We start from the raw sequence: 20979 nt of genomic DNA on the forward strand, positions 1-20979 counted from the left end.
TCCCCTCTCGAGCATCTGCTGGTTTGGAGTCCCTCCTTTAATCTTCAGACAGACAAGAGCTTACTAAATAATAGTACAAAATGTGTGGTTCCTGACTACATCATACATAACATGGAAAATAACTCTAACTGGAGAACTATAAAACCATTACTGATTATAATTTTTCTTGCTGTGTATTTTTCCTTTTTTAAGTCTAGTTATGTTAAAGAAGCAGTCCATTTCCACCAAAAATTCTATTTCAGGTCCAGTTCTGATCAACTAACTATGTTCAGAAACAGTTAAATGGTTCTACAAAGCAGGGATGAGAGATTCACTGGATGAAGTTCCCATTCTGCCTTTAGATCTTTCTATGCATGTGTTTTGCCATTTCTTGCTATATTTTTGTTGGCTCTTTTTGAAGTAAATATCATTGGTTTCACACTTCCTGATATCGTGTATACCTCGAGGATTAAGACTCTTTATTAAGAAGTCAAACGAGCTGAATTAACCGTAGGCTTCACTCTTGAGCTCTTGTGGAAACATGGTATTCTCTTTTTACCTTTTTTCCAGATTACAAATGTTAATGTCATTGATTTCTTCATAGCCGTTGATTCTTTGAACCAAGTTTTTTAGAACTCATGATCACGAAAATCTCATGTTTAATTTTCTTGATATTCATTGTGGTAATCCCCAAATTGAAATTACTGACATTCTATAAACATTGAAGCCTAGTCTACAGATCATCTGTGCACATGGTAGGCTCCTCCATCTTCATTGTATAGTCCACGTTATTCAATGAGGTTATATAATCATCCATTGGGACCATCGTTCTTGGAGCTCCAAGGGCCATCAGCCCGTTTGTTACTCTTGTTATTGGAATAGCATCTTTTTTCGGGTTCTTCAGTCTTTCCATATAATGAATTAGGCTTTTTTTTTTCGCAGAACTGTTTTATTAGCTTAGTTCTCGTTAAATTGAAAGTACTTCAGGAGTGGTGTCTAGAAATTGGAATGTTGGATCCTTAAACTTTGGATCTGAGCGGATATTTACTGTGTCTACTCGTTGACAGTTGGAGAGTTAATTGATTAAAGCTTAAGCTGTGGGTTAGCAAAAAATTTCTTTCATGGAAAGGGTTCATAATTAGGGGCTTTCACTTTCGGAAGTGGTTGAACCAGAAATGGAATATTGACGAATGGGATTGGCTTTATATTACCAGAGGCCAGCTCATTTGGCCTACCGGCCATTGATCATGAGCCTTCATTTAACTTTGGATTAGAAGGATCTAACATATCAAAACCAACAAAGTTTAGACAATGTTGGACATCCATACATGTGGAAGAATCCAAGAGATAGAATCGACTTTAACTCTCTACCAATAATACCAATGAAAATCAAAGCGGCGCAAAAGATTGTTTTCATTTCCCGTCTGAAACCAAAATATCGAAGATAATATAGGAAAAAAAACCAATAGAAAACGTTGAGAAAACTGTCTCTATCAGTTTTATTATCTACAATACAAGAAGGCCGACCCTACAATAACACTCTCTGACGTTATAATGCTATATATTCAACCCCATAGAGGAAAGCTTTTAATTTATAACTTGAAACAGAAGGAAAGCAAGGGAAATATCAAGAAGAAGAAGAAGAAGAAGAGGGCGTAAGGCAATCTTCTTTTTCTTCTTCTCTGATTGAAAAATGGGTTCTCATGTCTCTAAACAGATGGAAAGGCGTAAGGCAATCTCGACTGAAAAGAAAAAGCTCTGCGACCTTCATGAAAGTTGTGGGGAAACGTTTCCTGGTTGTGATTACCATCCTGCTGATAGGAAGAATTGGATGGCTGACCTTGGTCCGGAGAAAGTTTACATAAACAAAATTGTATGGCCTGGAACTCATGATTCTGCTACCAACAAGATTGGAATACCATGTATCTCTCGCCCTTTTGCGCAATGTCAGTATTTGTCCATTTACCAACAGCTTGTACAAGGCACCAGAGTTTTGGATATTCGAGTTAATGAAAATCGTCGTGTCTGCCATGGAATCCTGTCGACTTACAGTGTTGATGTTGTCATCAACGATGTCAAGAAATTCTTGTCGGAGACAGAATCAGAGATAATAATTCTTGAGGTCCGCACTGAATTTGGGCACCAGGATCCTCCTGAATTTGAGAAGTACTTGGAGGAAGCACTTGGGGAGTTCCTGATCCACCAGGATGATCACGTCTTTGGCAAAACAATTGCCGCATTGTTGCCAAAGAGAATTGTCTGTTTCTGGAAACCTAGGAAGTCTCCCCAGCCAAAGGCAGGATCTCCATTCTGGAGTGCTAATTATCTGAGGGACAATTGGATAGACACAGATTTACCATCAACAAAGTTTGATAGCAATTTGAAGCATTTGGGTGAGCAACAACCAGTTTCATCAAGGAAATTCTTCTACAGGGTGGAGAACACAGTAACAGCACAGGCAGATAACCCTGTGGTATGTGTTAAACCAGTGACAGGGCGGATTCATGGATATGCTAGACTGTTCATTACTCAGTGCTTTGCCAAGGGTTGTGCTGATAGGTTGCAGATTTTCTCTACAGACTTTATTGATAAGGATTTCGTTGATGCTTGTATTGGCCTTACACACGCCAGGATTGAAGGGAAGTGTTGATGAAATTGTAAAGCTTCCTTCTCTTATCATTGGTAGAACAATCTGTGATATTTTCTCTTGTAACTAGTTTCTTCATCCTTTGAATTGGCTGTTCAGTTATTTGTTTGTAATGTAGTATGTGATGTGTATGGCATTGAGTATATTTATCGTGCACTGATGACCAATTTATCTGCAGAATGTTATACAATATTCAAAACTTTCTTAGAACGAGAAGGTCATACAATATTATTCAATTTTTTCACTGTTTTATCCTATTCAAAATTCCATGGAAGGCAACATCATGAAGATTATATATTAAGACCCGATCATTTGGCTCAACAATAAGTACATGTACATTTTTCAAAAGAAGAACAAGATAGCTGAAGCTGATTTGGATACTGTCCTATACAGGAGCTTCAAATTTATCGAATCTAAATGCTGCATTGCTGAATAAGGTAATTAGGAGCCTAGAAGGAGAATAATCCTGCAAAAGAAAGATTGCACTGCTAGTGAATTCTCGATGACATGAAATATATATGATAGAGATGGGAATATGAGTGTTATAGGACAATCAACTCCAAATTCTCATGACTAGCCATCTTAAGCCCACATCATATTGTCAATAGTAATGAAATTTGATGACAACGAGTAAGCTTAGAGTTTAGATGGTAAATTTGATGACAACGAGTAAGCTTAGAGTTTAGATGGTAAATTTGAGTGCTAGCCAAAAAGTCATCTGTAAGGAGTGATCTCAAGAACGCATGTTCCAACAAAATTAGAATCTTAGTAACTGAAAACCTGAGAGTGATCCTTTAACAAGAAGTGTGCCTGGGATTTGCTGAAAAACCTGTAAAACAAATATTGCAATCATGTATATTCAAGACAAGCAAGGAGGTAACCATACTGAAACACGAAAGCACAGGTTTGAGGATGCCTCTTGCGAATTGCAGCAACTTCATCAAGATATTTTACTTCATTGTTCGGGAGAGAATTGCATTGATCACCACTGAGTTTAAATTGTGGTTTTTTCGCGTAAAATAATAAGTTGAGGGTTTAATTTATTTAAATAGAAAATTCAAAATTTACATGAACTTTTTTTTTATAATTCAAGAGCTTATTTTATTATTATACCTTAATTAAAATTCAAATAATAATTTAAAAATCAGAGGTTAATAAATAAAATTCCAAATAAAAAAGAAATTAAGTAGATAAAGATCAAACGATTAAGCATAAATTAAAAATTCAAAACAGACTTAAACCCAAAACAAATGTTGACCCAAGTTTGAAGATGTTGACCCAGTTTCATCCATATAGAATGGAGCCTAAGGAGACCCAAGCCAGTGTCTACCCATAGGCCATAGCCGACTATTGTCCTCTCAATGTCCATAACAAATAACTGGGATTTTTGGGCCAACTGGAATTAATGGGTTAGGTGTCCTTTTAGTACACTAATTAAAAATGTGGAAGAGGGGAGTAAAAAGAACATTTCCTTTAAACGTGTTCTTGAATTTTTGCTCCTGGAAAACTGGATGGAATTCTATATAACACAATTGTTTCCAATATTCCAATGGTAGAAGATTACAAATCATTATGTTCAAGTTTTCTGCGTTAGTGGGACTGAGATGGAGGTGGGAATGGGACCAATCACCATGGGTAACCCCATCCATATAAACAGTCACTGACTCAGCAAGGGACAGCACAGCACCCTGTGGATAAGGATTTATCATAGCATGATCAAAATGGACCATGATTAAATCTGTTCCAATTATTACATTTCTTCAACTCTATATGTAAAGCCCACCTCGCTTCAAATCTTTGTCACGTCAAAATCCTCAGCTTTCACTGTTGAAATTTTGGCCTTTATCTCCAAATCCATTCCTTGAATATTCTTCAGATTATAACCTGAAAGAGATCCTAAAAAAGAACTTAACCAAGTATCTTGGAACTGCATATGGCTTCATCAACATCATTGTACGAGGTTCTTGGGATTCCGATGAATGCAAACGGGAATGAAATCAAGGCAGCCTATAGGAGACTAGTAAGAACATGTCATCCCGATGTTGTATCCATGAACCAGAAAGAAATGTCAGCTAATCAACTTATGAAAATCCGTGCAGCATATTCAACGTTATCAGATCCAGATAAAAATGCAGATTATGACAGGGATCTTTACAGGCCGAAACGCCCCTTTCATTCCTCTGCTCTCACTTCTGCAACAATGGCAGCTGCTGCTCCTTCATCGGGGCTTTCTAGTTATAGTGGTCGTAGGAATTGGGAGACTGATCAGTGTTGGTAATGGGATAACGGATATGGGTTTGAGTGCTTTGGACGACCCAAGAACCCGTTTTCGGACCTAAATATGGAAAGGCCTTGTTGGCCTTTCTTTATTGTCACTTGGACCTTGGTTAGGAATTATGATCAGGACATAATTAAAGTAGGCCCAAATTTTAACTTTATTTCATTTAAATTGATGGGTTTTTTTTTTTGTTTTTGAAATTTGTAATCTAAACTTAAATCTCCTCTGCCTATTAGCTGAAAAAGATATTAGGCATATAAACTTTCTCGAATTCGAAATATTTAAGTATTAACTTTAATAATATATCAATTAATTTAAAAAATAATCAATTACTTAATAAGTTATATAATAAAAATACTTGCCATTGTTCTCATAAATTTATGAGTGAAGTCTAATCACAAAAAAGTTTATATTTGATTAGTATATAAATTTTAAACAATATTAATGCATCATATGTTGCCCCTTCATTATTTCATAATATTTAAAAATTAAGAATCCTTAAAAGACAAAATTGAAAAAAAAAAAAAACCTATATTTTGCTGAGTACTTTGCATTCTTCGTATATATTCTCATTACATTTATCTTTTATGGTTTACCTCATTCTCCATGAACTCTTTTTCTTTCTTTCTTTTTTTTTTTTTTCATTTTTTATGTTCATTCATTCATTTCAATGCAATAGCCTTTGCCTGATTTAACTCTCCAAATCCCAGAAGTAGAATATTGATGTTCGAATCCGAAACCAGGACCAGAGATGAATAGCGTCCTGATGGAATCAGTTTGGTCACCAACATTTTAATTTACAGGGATGATTTATGCACAACTAGTAGAAAATGGTAAGAATGTAAATTGTAAATATGTTCATAAACCAGAAAACCTAGCTACATGCACACTGCACGGTGCAAAGTTGGTTTTTATTTCTGTACAGATTTGTTAATGGAGAAACTATCAAACTATCTCATGCCTCATGCAAAATGGTCCTACAATTGATAGTATATGTTATCTGTTAGTATTTAAGCAGCTTGCCTTAGTAGGTCGTGTATCTACGGTTTAATAGGACCCTGTTATAAATGTTGCTTTCCTATGATCGATCATATTCACATCTCTGAAATCTTTTGTCATTTTTATCCTGTTCATACAAAAAGAAGAAAGAGAAAAAACTTTATCAATGAACCTGGAGGAAAGTACTACAGTCTGTTTATGATGTTCATAGCCTCATATTGTACCAATTTGATGAATATGTGTTGAGCTAGAAACTGAAAATGGCAGTCAAATTTGTCCATGATGTATATATTTTGTTACATAAAACTGCCAGGAATATTTAACTCTCTTGTTGAAGATATTCTCAAGAAAATTACCCTAAAATTTGCGACATTGTCCTTCGGAAATAAATTGCTCGCAGGCTTCAGCTTTGACATTCACATATGTACTGAAAGCTGAAACTTTGATACAGTGTAACTGTAAAGGTACATCAAATCAGGGAAACCTGATCACTGCTTATTCCTTGCCATGGATTTGATTTCTTGCAGTCAAGTGTTATAATCGGAGCCATGATCAGTAATGAGAGGTGGAGTGAAGTAGATGAAGACATTCCAGGCCTCTTTTCCGCTCTTTTAAACTTAGCGGAAACTTTTGTACGCTGTGTATCAGACTTTCTTTAGGATCTATTCCAAACTTCTCTCTGTAAGCATATAAGATACTCCATTTCCGGTTCTTTCATATATTGCTTTGAACTAAAAACGAATATCGGATACATACATAATAACTATAACCGCAGACTAATGCAGATAAACAGGTATATATTTAAATCCAATCCAATGTACTGTAATATAATCTATATCTGAAAATCAAGAGGGGAAGTTGTAGGACATAGCAACATCCTTTTGTCATTTGTGTGCTGGCAATGTGTTTGGAAGTGAAATTCTGGACTGCAACAAGAACTTTTTTGCAGTTCTGATCCTACTGATATCCCATGGGACAAGCAAGTAGGACTAGCAAAGTATAGCTACGTATCATGTCAGCAGCTTACTCATATATCTATACCTATAGGCTATACGGCTATATGTATTTGATGTTTTTTATAAAGCCGTCAGAGTAGGCTTTGTTTCAACCTAACTCCGGCATCGATTTTTGCATTCCGGATTTTACTTTCCTAGTGATCTCACAAGAGTATAGAAAATCTCTCCTTACAGACTGGATTAACTTTTGTGAGTTGTAGGCCGGTTTATTTGAGTTAAATGATTATGTCTACCAAAAATCAAAGTTCTACATAGTAAGCAAAATGCATGGTCAAAGATTTTCTAGTTGTCTTTAGCTTGTAAATATTTTATTTAGGATATCCCTCTGTTTAGGAAATCAATAATTAGGCAATAATAATCTTTCCTTTCTTTTTGTTCTTTAGTCTGCTGTATATATTGTAATGTAATTCTCTTATTAATTCACAATCTCCTTTTACTACTTTCCCATAGAGAAACAGTGGGATCCACGTTATAAAATGTTGGGAGTAATTGAAGAAGTTGACAAGCAAGGTCAGTTCAGAAGCAGGATTGAGGAGGACACCTCGTACAACTTGTTCTGTCATCAAAATTTTCAGCATATGAGGTGAATTGTAGTTTATGGTATGCAACAAAATCTGACAGTTGATTTGTCGTTGTTCGTTGGAATCTTCATTGCGATTTCCGTGGATTTCTCCATTGGGGGAGGCAAAATGTGTAGACCCGGTCCGAAAATGGCTGATTGGACATATGAATATTTATCCCATGAGTCATCACATCTTTTTTTCCGATTTTTTCTATGTTAATCGGACCCGTGAATTATTGTGGATTTCCTTTCCTGCATATGGCCTACCAGGCTCCAATTTGGAACTTTGGATTAGCTAGGATGGAGAGGTTGCTCTACGTTTCTTGACGAAATTGGGATCAAATCCTGTCATCACCCTGCATGGTTAAAAGAAGAAGAGGCCTAAACTTTGTTGTCCAATACAACCATTGGAATGAGGGGGGGGGGGGGATTATTTGAAATTTTGATGTCTTGATGCCATCAAATTACAGGGAAACTGGTTTTGATTATTTTGTTAAGGAAAACTTTCAGCTTTCAATTTCAGGTTTTGATACAGTATAAATTATATAATACAGCTAAACAAATATGGCAGAGTTTCAGGGATTGGTTTTCAATATGAAGCTGATTTCAATCTTTCATGAAACGTTCAATTAAGAGATGTGACAATTTTCAGTTAATATGATTCATGAAGGATGGATTTCAAGCTTTTAACAGGAACATATCATCAGATTCAACACCACTGTGAAATTTAAGACCGCCATATATATGCAGAATGAATGTGAAACCCTACTGAATTACCCCCCAACCAGCAAAACAAAGACAAACCCCTTTAACATTTTTGTCCTTTCAAAGCAACATGCATAATTTTTTGGAATGTTATTACTATTGATTCATCCATACACGGTACCCCAGAAATAAAGTACTATCCGACAAAAACAGAACCTTGATTGCAGCAACTTCTGAAGTAAACCTCTGAAAATTACACTAGGCATGAAGGTAACATATACCTTTTTTGAGTTTTTTTTTTTTTTTTTTTTGTACAAAGAGGCCGCAACTTGAAATAGGGAAAAGGAGTTGTAGGTACTGGAATTTGAGCTAGACACCAATGGCATAAAACATCTTAGCTAAGCTCCGGAATCACCTTCTTGAGTTTATTATCGTTAACTAAATAGTACTGCAATTAAGAATTACACTGCCCGAAGTAGATCCTAGGTCTTTTTTGCTGAGAGCCAAGAATATTCCTAACCGGCAAGACTACAACAGAGGTCAAGATCAAGTAACTCATTTTTACTTTCATTACTTTCTTTAACCTTTTTGCTTATGTAAATGATGGACAAAATGAAGTATCTAACACATTAAGATCTCAACAACTACAGGATTAATCATGCATGTTGTTTCTCATTGCCTGTAAAACAAAGTTCTTTGGCTATTGTTCCTATTATTATCACTTAGATTTTTCCATCTTATATCTGATCTGATTCGTACCAGTTATACAGAATTAGAAGGATTTCACCCTTTCCATACTCAATTAGTAATAGACAATGAAATTTTAACCACCTATTTCACGTGTAGTGGCCCAGAAAAAAAGGTGACTCGAATTCTTACAACTTTGCAAATGATGAAAATCAAGCAATTGACAGAAAAAAAAGTGATGTGCCCTGTTTTATTTTTGCGCATGTTTATAGTAACCAAAATCCACAGTTCCCCTTACGTAGCTCAAGCCTTGAGCCCAACCTGTCATAAAATGGAAATCTAGCAAGGCCACCCAACAGTACTTTATATGCATGCTTTTTCTTCCTTTTTATCCTTATTCCCTTGAAATGGAGGAGGATAGAAAGCTTAAAACACCTCATTTTCTTGCCTGTCAAACTCACAGTTGTGGAACCTGAAGTGTGGAATATGTAGAAGATAAAATTACTCGGTATGTCAACGATGTCAGGCCCATCAAACTGCAAAAAAAAAAATCTCAAAGGTATATTCTAGCTCGGTTAAAATTTTTCATTGGGGTGATTGATTAATTTGCTGAAGAATGTGGATGACATCGAAACTTTGGAGTTTGGTGAAATCTTGTGACTTTTGTTTGGTGGGATTCAATAAGCGGGATGCATGCAAAGTTTATTCCTTATTCAAATATATGTGGGGACATTGAACCTGTCCAGTCTCCTTCAATCTGTTCCATCCTCTCATATATTCCCTCTATTACCAATCATGCTCTCTGAATAATAATTTCATGAATCTCTCTTGCATTTAACACAATGAATTTTATGAAGAATTGCCTCGTCTTTACAATATTTAGCTGCACTTCGAACTTTAGTCATTACTTGATCATTTGAGTATCACTCATCCAAAGTCTGAAACTAAGTATATTGAGCCTGCATTTGTCTTCTAGAAAACTATGTGAAAGTGAAGTCGTTTTGTTTAAGACTGTCATAATATTCATAGAACTTGAATTTTGTAATAATTTATGGACTAACCCCAATTGAATTCCTCTGTATAACGCAAGAAGATCGGTGCTTTTATTTTTGGACATCAAACATGGAGAAAATCTTGTTTGACCATTACTAATCTCTTGCTCTCTCCCTTTTTACATACACTGGCGGCGCCACCACCTCCTTCTCTTCCACCGCTACCACGGAAAACCATGCAATTCTGATGCGAATACCCTTCTCCTTTACAAGAACTCCTTAAACACCTTGAACTCCGGTTTTTCTGGTTTTACATTTTCATTTTTCAGGTCCAATAAGCAAAAGCAATATAAATTCTCCATATATGTAGAAACATTTTTCTCTCTCTCTTCGTTAAAACCTGACAAGTGGAAACACGTAGTTCACCGTTTGGGACCACATTATCTTTTTCTCTTACCCCTATTTCTTCCTCCAAAAAGGATCGTTGTATAATTTGAAAGGTCCTTGCTTTCCCGTTGCCATTTTTTCCGGCTCCGCTTAGGCCATGGCGGACATTGTGAAACAGATCTTGGCAAGGCCAATACAAGTGGCAGATCAGGTAACCAAGGCCGCGGATGAAGCACAATCTTTCAAACTAGACTGCCAAGAGCTTAAAGGCAAGACCGAGAAGCTATCAGGCCTCCTCCGTCAAGCTGCACGTGCCAGCAACGACCTTTACGAACGCCCAACACGCAGAATCATCGATGACACCGAACAGGTCCTGGACAAGGCCCTAGCTCTTGTCATCAAGTGCCGTGCAACGGGTATCATGAAGCGAGTTTTCACCATTATTCCTGCGGCAGCCTTTAGGAAAACATCAACGCAACTCGAGAATTCTATAGGAGATGTTTCTTGGCTCTTGCGCGTGTCAGCCTCGGCTGGTGATCGTGATGATGAATATCTCGGTCTTCCTCCTATTGCAGCAAACGAACCAATATTGTGTCTTATATGGGAACAGATTGCTATTCTTTATACAGGTTCGTTTGATGAACGATCTGATGCTTCTGCTTCATTGGTTTCTTTGGGTCGGGACAATGATCGATATGGTAAGCTGATCATAGAGGAAGGAGGGATACCTCCTTTATTGAAGTTGGCAAAGGAAGGAAAACCCGAAGGTCAGGAGAATGCAGCAAGGGCAATTGGGTTGCTAGGACGTGACCCGGAAAGTGTCGAACAAATTGTACATGCAGGTGCTTGCTCAATTTTTGCGAAAATCCTCAAAGAAGGTAACATGAATGTTCAATCTGTGGTGGCTTGGGCTGTATCAGAATTGGCTGCGCATCACCCCAAATGCCAGCACCATTTTTCACAGAATAATATAATTCGGCTTCTCGTCAGTCACCTCGCCTTTGAGACCGTTCAGGAACATAGTAAGTATACCACTGCGAGTAAGCAAAAGATGTCTATTCATTCGGTTCTTATGGCTAGTGACACTCCAGAGCAAACTAATAAAAAGAAGCACGAAGTTGATGATAAGCAACTTAATAGTAATATGGCTCACCCTTTGGATATGAGAAGCCAGACTCCTGACAGTTCCAAGCCAGCACAACCAAACATGTATTCTACAAATCACCACAATGTTAACCAACCCAAAGGCAACCAGCAGAGTGCCAAGTCACACCAGCATCATCATCAGCACCATCAGCAACATGTTTCATTATCTGGAACTAGCATTAAGGGAAGGGAATTCGAAGACCCAGCGACCAAAGCACAAATGAAGGCAATGGCAGCAAAAGCTCTCTGGCAGCTTAGCAAGGGAAATCTTGGTATATGTCGTAGCATAACAGAATCAAGAGCTCTATTGTGCTTTGCAATTTTGTTAGAGAAGGGCACCGATGATGTACAGTCCTATTCGGCCTTCGCATTAATGGAAATCACAGCTGTAGCTGAACAAAATGCTGACTTGAGACGCTCTTCTTTCAAGCCTACTTCCCCTGCTGCCAGAGCTGTCGTGGAGCAGTTACTCAAAATCATAGAAAAGGCAGACTCAGACCTCCTTTTGCCTTGCATCAAAGCTATTGGAAACTTGGCCAGGACTTTCCGAGCAACTGAAACAAGGATTATCGGACCATTGGTAAAACTCCTTGATGAAAGGGAAGCAGATATTTCTATGGAGGCCGCCATTGCACTTAACAAGTTTGCCACACCTAAAAACTACCTCCATGTTAATCATTCAAAATCCATCATCAATGCAGGAGGCGCCAAGCATTTAATTCAACTGGTTTACTTTGGTGAACAAATGGTTCAGTTTCCTTCATTGATCCTGCTGTGTTACATTGCGTTCAATATTCCTGACAGTGAGACCCTTGCGCGAGAAGAGGTGCTTATAGTACTGCAGTGGGCTTCAAAGCAAGCTTATCTATCTGGAGATCCTGATATTGATTATTTATTACCAGAAGCCAAAAGTAGATTAGAACTCTATCAATCAAGGGGTTTAAGAGGATTCCATTAACTTTATCACGTTGTGCAAGATTTCCTGAAATAGTTCAGTTTTGTATGCTTTATTCACCCTGATGAAGTGACTGTATATAAATTAGCGTTGATGTCAAATACTGTTATAGAGTTATGGATGGTGTCGTGCATAGCTTCTTACCCTTACTCTCTTCATTTTCTCCTTCGTCTTGTCTGTTATCTTTGCTGTCGTTATCGCCTATAATCGTCAGCTTGGTACTGTCTCTGAAATCTTGGTGTTAGCATCATGTGCTAATAGTTTTTACTAGCATTGCTCTTTCATAAGACCCATAAGTCATAGCTGACACCAATCTCAGGCCTAATTCTGGACAGCTGAGATTTCTAAAAATCTGGTATGCAATCTTAAGTCTCGAATTCGTTATTTCACGGTACTGTTTAGTGATTTTTTTTGGCCAGATTTGATGGTGGCAGTGAATGATTTAGAATCTATATCATTTGCGAAAGCACACTTTCCATGATGGTACAGTAAATAGTAATCTACATCATTTTCAAATGCACCATTTTTTCTTTCTCTGATTATTAACATCACACTGTTCATGAACATATGCAGATGACCTTCCTTTCTATGCTTTTTGAAATTGGAAGTCGTTTAAATACCCCGCACAGGACATTCAATTATTCAATCTATGTCAGTTCACTTTAGAACCAGTTCTGTTCAGCCATTAAAGATGGTTCCATTTTGAGGGACTGCTTGGGGGTCAATGAACAGAGCACGCTAGCCAACTTTTTCAATCACTATGCTGAATTTGTGCAAGAAAAAAGAACTGTGGGTCATGCTGAACCAATGCTGCATTAATATTTTTAAACACTTGTCCCTTCAACATTTTCATGTAAGACGAAAATTAATGATGATTAATGGACAATTTTATAAGTACATGAAGAGAAGAACTTGCACATCTCCTTTTCCTCATGCATATCCAAAAAAAAATTCCTGTTTTCTATTTGGTTTTTTTTTTCTTGATAAGATAGATGAAGCTGACTGGAAGCCTGGTTGATTGATTTTTGATGAGTCTAATTGGATAACACATTCCATGTGTCGGTTGAAGTTTGATTCGGGGATTTTTATGACTTGACATTCTACCAAAACCGACGTTCCACATCAGATAGCTTGGCTGGATTAGCTTAAAAAAACAACATTCGGATTCCCTAATTCGGATAGATGTAAATACTGTTCATAAAAACCGCCTGAAACACGTGAAAAATAATGCTTAAAAGCAATAGGGCAAAAAAAAAAAGCTCTAATTTGAACATTAAGCCGCGACCAAGATTCTTCATTCACACTGTTTACGAGCAAAGAATTTTGTTCAAATGAGGAAAACTTTTGCGATTTTTTGTCATCCTGTGTTGGGTGAGCTATCCGGCACATGAAACCGAAGGCCCAACTGCGAGTCAGTCGAGTCAATCAAAAAAGTTGAAGAAAAAGGTGGGTTTGGGCAAAAGATTGAAGCTGTAGGCTAGACCAAGAGCCTGGAAACTTAAATGGTTCTAAAACTTATGGGCTTTTTAGGTCCCAATGCCATATTTTTTTTGAAAAAGATTGTTTATTACAATCAAATTCAAATTCAAATTCATTTTTCAAAATCTTTAAAATCTTTGTATATTGTTTATACAAAAGTTTAGATTTTACCTATTTTGCAGCTTTTTGCTTCAAACAGTATTTGTTACCTGATTCTGAACGTAATGTATTCTACATCCAAGAGTATCATAAAGTTCGATACTGAAATTTGCAGCATGAATGGTTTTGAGTTTTAACTCAAGGTAAAAAAGGTAATTTTGTGAACTTAATTCATCTCATGGTGAGGAAAGTTTAAGAAAATATTGTTGTAATCAAAATTTGGAATGTTTTTCATCCAATTTTTTATATTCAGAAAGATATTTTTTAGAAAATTCATCTAAAAATTTAATATTACATAATTTTAATTTTGATAAAATAAATTAAGCTTTTTGAGTAGGCTCTAGGGATACTGTACTACCGCAAAACTCATTTTTCAAGATTTGGGTTAAATCTTTCAAAAATTGAAGAATATTACCTACAGCTAACAGAGAGGATTTTTACTGTTCTCTGAGGGTTGTCTTTTCTCATTTTTTGAGAAATTGAAGGACATCACTTTGCCATGTGCCACAAAAGTAGTTGAGAAATCTTTCTTTGCCCCATGTCTCCTTATAATTTGTGATAATAATAGACATAGATTGTACCCAATCATCTATGATTTTTTCATAGTATTGAAGAGGAACTTTGGTTAAGTCTAAATAGGTACCTCATTGTGAAACCGTTCGTTTGTTTAACGAATCGATTATAGGGATTTCAGTATGAACCTGACTTGTTTGGTCAGAATTAGAAGTTTGTTTTATCTCATATTTGATCTCATCCTTGTTTAGGTGAGAATATTTTTCCTTAAGATGAGGTATTTTCTTTTTAGTAAAAAGAGAAATTTCGATTGATCCTTGTTTAGTATCAATTGCGACTGTATCACTAGATAGTTTTTCTATATGACGTTTAGACCAAGGTTGAAATTTTTTAAACTAACTTGTTTTGTAAATCTCATCTGGTTTGATGAGTTGTAATTTTTTGAGTTTATCATCAGAAATAAAATGAGTTTTTTTCATAATATTTTTAAGTTTAATCATACTATCTTTGTTGGTAGTTGTTGTACCTGTAGAAGAAGTAACTGAAACATTATCTGTGTTAGATTCAGTATTCAGCATAAAAATAAAATTAGACTCATCGTCAGAAGAACTATAATGATATTTGTATTTAAGAAAGAGGTCTTTATGTTCTTCATAAAGAGTCTTTATAGCATTAAGATAATCAATCCGTTGTTGCAGATCATTACTCTGTTTCATTTTGTATAGTTATTTGTCCAACTAAACCAAGTTCAATACTTTTTATATCAAAACTTTCATGGTCAAGTCGAAACTTTAGTTTAGGTATATATTCACCAAAAGATCTATTATACATATAAATAGAGGTATAATAATCTAAAAACTTTTCAATCAACAGTGTTTCTGTTGATTGTAAAATAGAAGAATTAATTTGTTGAAATAATTCTTGGGTTAAGAATGCTGCAGCTTTTTCGAAGAGAAGAATTCTTTTAAGCTTGTTTAGCTTAGAAGAAATAAAATTATCTTTCTCAAAATATTCACATAAATTCAAGAAATTGTTTATCTCTTGAAGATCATACTGATTTTCTTCCAAAGTAAAGAAATCAATATTTTGTTGTTTTAGCAGATTTGTTGATAGAAGACTTTGGAAAGTTATTTTTTTAAAATTCTGAAATTCTTTAGCTTGTTTAGCTAAGAACTCAACTAAGTTGATCATCCATTTTCGAAAGCTAATTTTGTTTTCTGAGATATGGGATTTTCATATTTTGTTTAACAAATTATAGACTTATGGTTCAAGTCCAGGATTGTAAAAATCTTTTATCTTTGGGTTAGAGAATTTTGTTATTTCCAACAGTTGTTTTGTAGAAGAAACTATTTGAGAATAACTCATAGGTGTCATTTCGTTTGGATCTTGAGCAAATTGTGAGTATTCTGGTTGAATCCTCATGAAAAGGGGTCTTCTGGTTGAATCCTCATGAAAGGGGGTCGATAAAGAGGTTGTTGGTACAAATATAATCTTTGATTAGGATTATGGTTATCTGTTCGGATAACGAAAATCTTCAAGGCTAAATAGATGTAAAATCGCTGTACACCATTTTTTATGGCTAATAATTTTTTTTTAAAGATAATATAATTTATTTCGTTCGGTTTGAACTTACTGGAATTGTAGCCACAAATCAATTCATCTTTTTTATGCAGATTTTTAGCTTTTAAGACACATCCCCAATGTTTATCACTGGCATCTGTCTCTAAAATTAATAGATCACGTTGTTTAGGTAAATAGACCTTAGGTATAGTGGTTAAATCTGATTTGATCTGTTTGATAATATCAGAATCGTGAGGGATCCAGACAAAATCATTATCTTTACGTAATTTACGCAAAAGATAGCTTTCCTTTTTGGAAAGATTTTTGAAAAATTGTTTGCCATAATTAAGTATACCTAACAGTTGTTGTAGCTATTTGACATTGTCCAGTTCTTCTGAAAAGTCTTTGATTTTAGAGATAATGTGATCCTGTAGGGTTAGTCTGTTTGCAGAAAGATTAAGACAAAGAAATTCAATTTTGGTTTTTTCAAGTTCAACCTTTTTGAGACTTAAAATAATACCGTGTAAAATAAATTCTTGAGCAATAAGATTCAGGTGTTTCATGTGCTCATCTAAAGTATTAGAAAAGATTAAAATATCATCAATATATACACAGCAAAATTGTTTATGTTTGTTGAAAATACTGTCCATCCAACGTTGAAAGATTTGAGGTGCGTTGCATAGACCGAAAGTTTATTGAAGGTTATTTTTATTTTCAAAACTATAAACCCTATAGTTTGAATATTCTGATTGACACAGGAGCAACAATCTCTAGCTGTCGTCCTAATGCTTTGCCGTCAACCAAATGGCAACTTATGAAACATCCTATAATAATTATAGGTATCGATGATAAAGAAACCATTGTTAACCTAAAGGTAAAAAATATACCTGTTGCCTTAAACGATAAAAAATTTGTTATACCTAAAATATTATGTTTTCCTAATATGCATAGAGACATTCTATTAAGAAATAATTTTATACATAAGTATTTACCTTTTTTAGTTTATTCTAATTATCTTGTTTTTATTATTGATAAAAAATCAATAGATGTTCCTTTATTATCCAAGCACAATCATGTTTGTGATAATGATTTTCGATCAGAAATAACTCATATTTCTGAACTTAAAGCTATTAATGAAAAACATTGACTTTATAGAATTTTACAGGAAAATTTCAATAAAAATCCATTGAAGCTTTGGAAACGCAATCCTCGATACTACCAACTTACTTTTTATTCTTTAAAAGAGATTGTTCGAGTCAAACCAATGATCTTTACCAAATAGGATATAGACGAATTTGAAGTCCAAATTTCAGAATTACTTGACAAAGATCTGATAAAACTAACTACCAATCTACACTTCAATACAGCATTTATGGTAAAAAACTATTATGAGATTAAACGAGGTAAATCCCGTATGGTTATTAATTATAAAAAATTAAACCAAAATCTTGTTTTTGATAACTATTTTATCCCTCGTAAAAATATTTTAATTAATTTAACAAAAAATACTAAATATTTTTCTATTCCCGGTACAACATTTGGTTCTGTTACACAACTTTTCCTACTGCAAAGGACATGACTGAGATCATCGGTTAAATGGAACTTTGAATTGGCAGCCTGGAAAGGGAAAGGGGCCGGGCAAAGGAACAGAGGGAATGGAGGAGGTACAAAAAACGCTTTATGTCCGTTATCTTGCCAATGAATGACGGAGTACGTTACCCACCACTGGATTGATGAAAGAAGAAAAATGAAAAAAAGGAAGTAGTTGTTGAATCAAACTTATCATCAATGGATCTTTTAATGTGTTCGATTTGTATTTAGAAAAATATAAGATTATAAAAAAATTAATTATTTTTTTAGTATATAATAATTCAATCATTTTAAAATAAAAACATTATTTTTAATTCATTAAATTAAAATTATATATTTTATAATACATTTAAAAATTACATAAATAATTTAAATGTATAAATTTTGAGTAAAAATATTTTTAATTAATAAATAAATTATTTTATTTTAATTTTTATATACGTTAAACATAAAATATAATGATATTATTTAATATAATTATATTCATAATATTATTTTATTTTATTTTATTTTATCATAATATTATATATCAAACATATCATTTATTTCTTAACAAACAAGTCAGAAGTGAGGAAATTTGTTTTAAAATTTTAAATATGAATTTATTTAAATTCAAATGAATTAAAAAATAAAAAAGGTTGAATTCAAAATAACATGAACTTAAAATAATTTAAATTTAAAAAAATTTAAATTTAAAATAGTTTGAACCTAAAAGCAAATTACCAAATCAGTAACAAATTTATTTTCACTTGAATATCATTCAATTTGAATTTGAGATGACTTGGTGCAAAAAGTACCCAAATTCAAACTAATTTAAAATAATCTTAATTTAATATAATCCAAATTAAAAATGATGTGAGGCAGGTTTGTAACTTTGACTTTAATTTTGTTTACTAAAATCAATCCAAAAAATACTGATGATCAAGTTCACCCTCCTCCTTGGAAAATTTTTGTTTGGCTGGCTGTTGCAAATTCCGGGAAAATGTCATTTTCTTGGTTTTTTTATTCTTCTTATTATTTTTAATCATCATTTGCCTTTTTGTTTTGTTTTTTTCTAGTTTCTTGATACGCTGTCATACTCATCTTCCACGGCAGTTGTCATGGGTATTAGGAATATTGAATTGGATACAATTTGATTTGTGTTTTTAAATAATATATAATATTATAAAATTTAAAATTTAAAATTTAAATTAATATTTTATTAAAATTCATTTCTTTTGAATTGAATTTTATTAATTTGATTTGATTTATTAATTTTTTTTGTTTTTATATATTATTTTAATAAAAATTTTAATATATTTAAATAGATTTATATATAAAATAATTATTTTATTTTATAAAAAAATATATAAATTAATAAAAATATATAATTTAATTTGATTCAATTTAAATTTTTTTTATTTTTTTATCTTGATTCGAAATTTTATTTTAACTTAATATATATATATTTAACATTTAAATTTGATTTAAAATAAATAAAAAAAATCGATCCAAATCAAATCAAATATTATAGTTTTAAATTAATTTTAAACTTTTTTAATTTTTTTCAATTGGACATAACTATATTTCATAAGATATTACATTAAACTAAATAATATTATATTAGACACTAATTAATATTTTTCATAAATTTATAACAAATTAATTAAAAAAAATCCTTTTGACAAATTAAAGATCACTTACCACTCCTCCTAGATAAAATAAGTCTATTAATTGAATTCAAAGAAGGTTAAAAAATAAAAATGTAGCATTATTAAGTATTTTTTCAAGAAAATAAAAAAAAAATTATATTGTTAACAATTAAGTACAAAGTAATTAAATAATTTAATGAGTTTTGCACATGATGCATGGAAAGATTTTCTTTTAATTTGTTTCCAAGTTGAAAGGACAAACACTCCATTGAAAGGTCCCATCCCACACATGACATGCTTTTCTCACTCTCAAACTCAGACACTTGGCTCCCAACTTTACCCTTTGACCAGTCATTTTTTATCTTTTCAAAAAAAAAAAAAATATTAATTATCTCAATTTACATGCCTGTCCCATCAAATCTTGTCTTCTCCCCTCAAGACTCTGGTTCCTTTCGTAATTTGACTCCCCCCAAAGCACCCATGATATAATCGGACGCTCCATGTTCCACCTGCTCCAAATCCCCAGCCGTCGATCCCTCCCTCTGAAATCCCGACGTCCTGCTTAAATAATTAATTTTTATTATTATATTTTTGCGTTGCTATCATCTGCAATATAAAGTCCCCACCTAGACTTTCTTTCTGCGTCTCTCCGCTTCTTTCGTTTTCTGGTGGAGGTAGGTTTTTGTTAGGGTTTTTAGATCTGAGCTTTGGTTGGGAAACATGGGTGAGAGTAGGGTGAGTGGGAAGGTGAAGTGGTTTAGTGACCAAAAGGGGTTCGGGTTCATAACCCCAGACGAGGGCGGTGAGGATTTGTTCGTTCACCAGTCATCGATCCGTTCCGAGGGTTTCCGTAGCCTTGCTGATGGTGAAGAAGTCGAGTTCGTTATCGAGTCTTCTGAAGGTGGTCGCACCAAGGCTGTTGATGTCACTGGCCCCAAGGGGAACCCTGTTCGTGGTACCTCGAGATCTGGACGGGGAGGTGGAGGTGGATATGGGGGTGGTGGGTCTGGTGGGTATGGAGGCGGTAGTTACGGTGGTGGAGGAAGGAGAAGTGGTTATGGAGGAGGAGGCGGAGGTTATGGAGGCGGCGGTGGTGGTGGAGGAGGATGCTTTAAGTGTGGAGAGATGGGACATATGGCAAGGGATTGTACACAGGGTGGCGGCGGTAGATATGGTGGAGGAGGCGGTGGCGGCGGCGGTTCAGGCTGTTACAACTGTGGAGGCTCTGGGCATTTTGCAAGGGAGTGTCCAAACAATGGTCGTTGAGGTGGACAGGGTTAAAATGTGTCTTGTCACATTTCCTCTTACTCTTCCTTTTTCCTGGGTACTATTTCTGTTGGTCTTGTTATTGTCAAGCTTCCTTGGTTTTTTTGGCTTTTGCTTCATATTTCTGTTTTTTTTGTTCGAAATGGTTGTAATGGGCACTTCTGTAGGGTTACAGTGGAGTGGATTTAGAATTTTCTAAGGGAACATGGTGAAAAGAACATGATGTTAAAAACCTCACTGTCATCAAGTATTTATACGTGTAATATAAATACAAGCTGGTTTGGTTCAGTCTTTTCTCTGTTATCTCTCTCTATTGCAGTCCCCTTGATGAAAATTGATTTGGTTTATCATAAGTTTTTCTGTGTAATTTGGATGAGATCTAATCAAAGTTTTTGATCTGTTGATATATCTGTTCAAATATTCTGTTA

General features: G+C 34.5%; 3 protein-coding genes and 1 pseudogene across 3 annotated transcripts; all 4 read left to right on the forward strand.

Annotated features, from left to right (window-relative positions):
- The first annotated feature begins 1561 nt into the window (after positions 1-1561).
- Positions 1562-3174, forward strand: LOC111298739 (uncharacterized). Its single transcript, XM_022893466.2, has one exon. The coding sequence runs from the start codon at positions 1673-1675 to the stop codon at positions 2627-2629; it is 957 nt and encodes a 318-aa protein (XP_022749201.1). The 5' UTR covers positions 1562-1672; the 3' UTR covers positions 2630-3174.
- A 1385-nt stretch (positions 3175-4559) lies between these two features.
- Positions 4560-4951, forward strand: LOC149514465 (chaperone protein dnaJ 11, chloroplastic pseudogene; annotated as a pseudogene).
- A 4994-nt stretch (positions 4952-9945) lies between these two features.
- Positions 9946-12668, forward strand: LOC111298740 (uncharacterized). Its single transcript, XM_022893467.2, has one exon. The coding sequence runs from the start codon at positions 10410-10412 to the stop codon at positions 12354-12356; it is 1947 nt and encodes a 648-aa protein (XP_022749202.2). The 5' UTR covers positions 9946-10409; the 3' UTR covers positions 12357-12668.
- A 7043-nt stretch (positions 12669-19711) lies between these two features.
- On the forward strand, positions 19712-20839 carry LOC111297797 (cold shock domain-containing protein 4-like). Its single transcript, XM_022892416.2, has one exon. It carries the CDS (start codon positions 20006-20008, stop codon positions 20549-20551), a length of 546 nt encoding a protein of 181 aa, XP_022748151.2. The 5' UTR covers positions 19712-20005; the 3' UTR covers positions 20552-20839.
- Positions 20840-20979: the final 140 nt, after the last annotated feature.

Source organism: Durio zibethinus, chromosome 16 (assembly GCF_047325235.1).
Source record: "Durio zibethinus cultivar Kanyao isolate XHJ-2024 chromosome 16, ASM4732523v1, whole genome shotgun sequence".
In the NCBI taxonomy this organism is placed as follows: domain Eukaryota; kingdom Viridiplantae; phylum Streptophyta; class Magnoliopsida; order Malvales; family Malvaceae; genus Durio; species Durio zibethinus.

What these genes read in the sequence shown, in the direction of transcription:
- LOC111298739 (XM_022893466.2), top strand. Translation starts at nt 1,673, where the DNA reads ATGGGTTCTCATGTCTCTAAACAGATGGAAAGGCGTAAGGCAATCTCG.
- LOC111298740 (XM_022893467.2), top strand. Translation starts at nt 10,410, where the DNA reads ATGGCGGACATTGTGAAACAGATCTTGGCAAGGCCAATACAAGTGGCA.
- LOC111297797 (XM_022892416.2), top strand. Translation starts at nt 20,006, where the DNA reads ATGGGTGAGAGTAGGGTGAGTGGGAAGGTGAAGTGGTTTAGTGACCAA.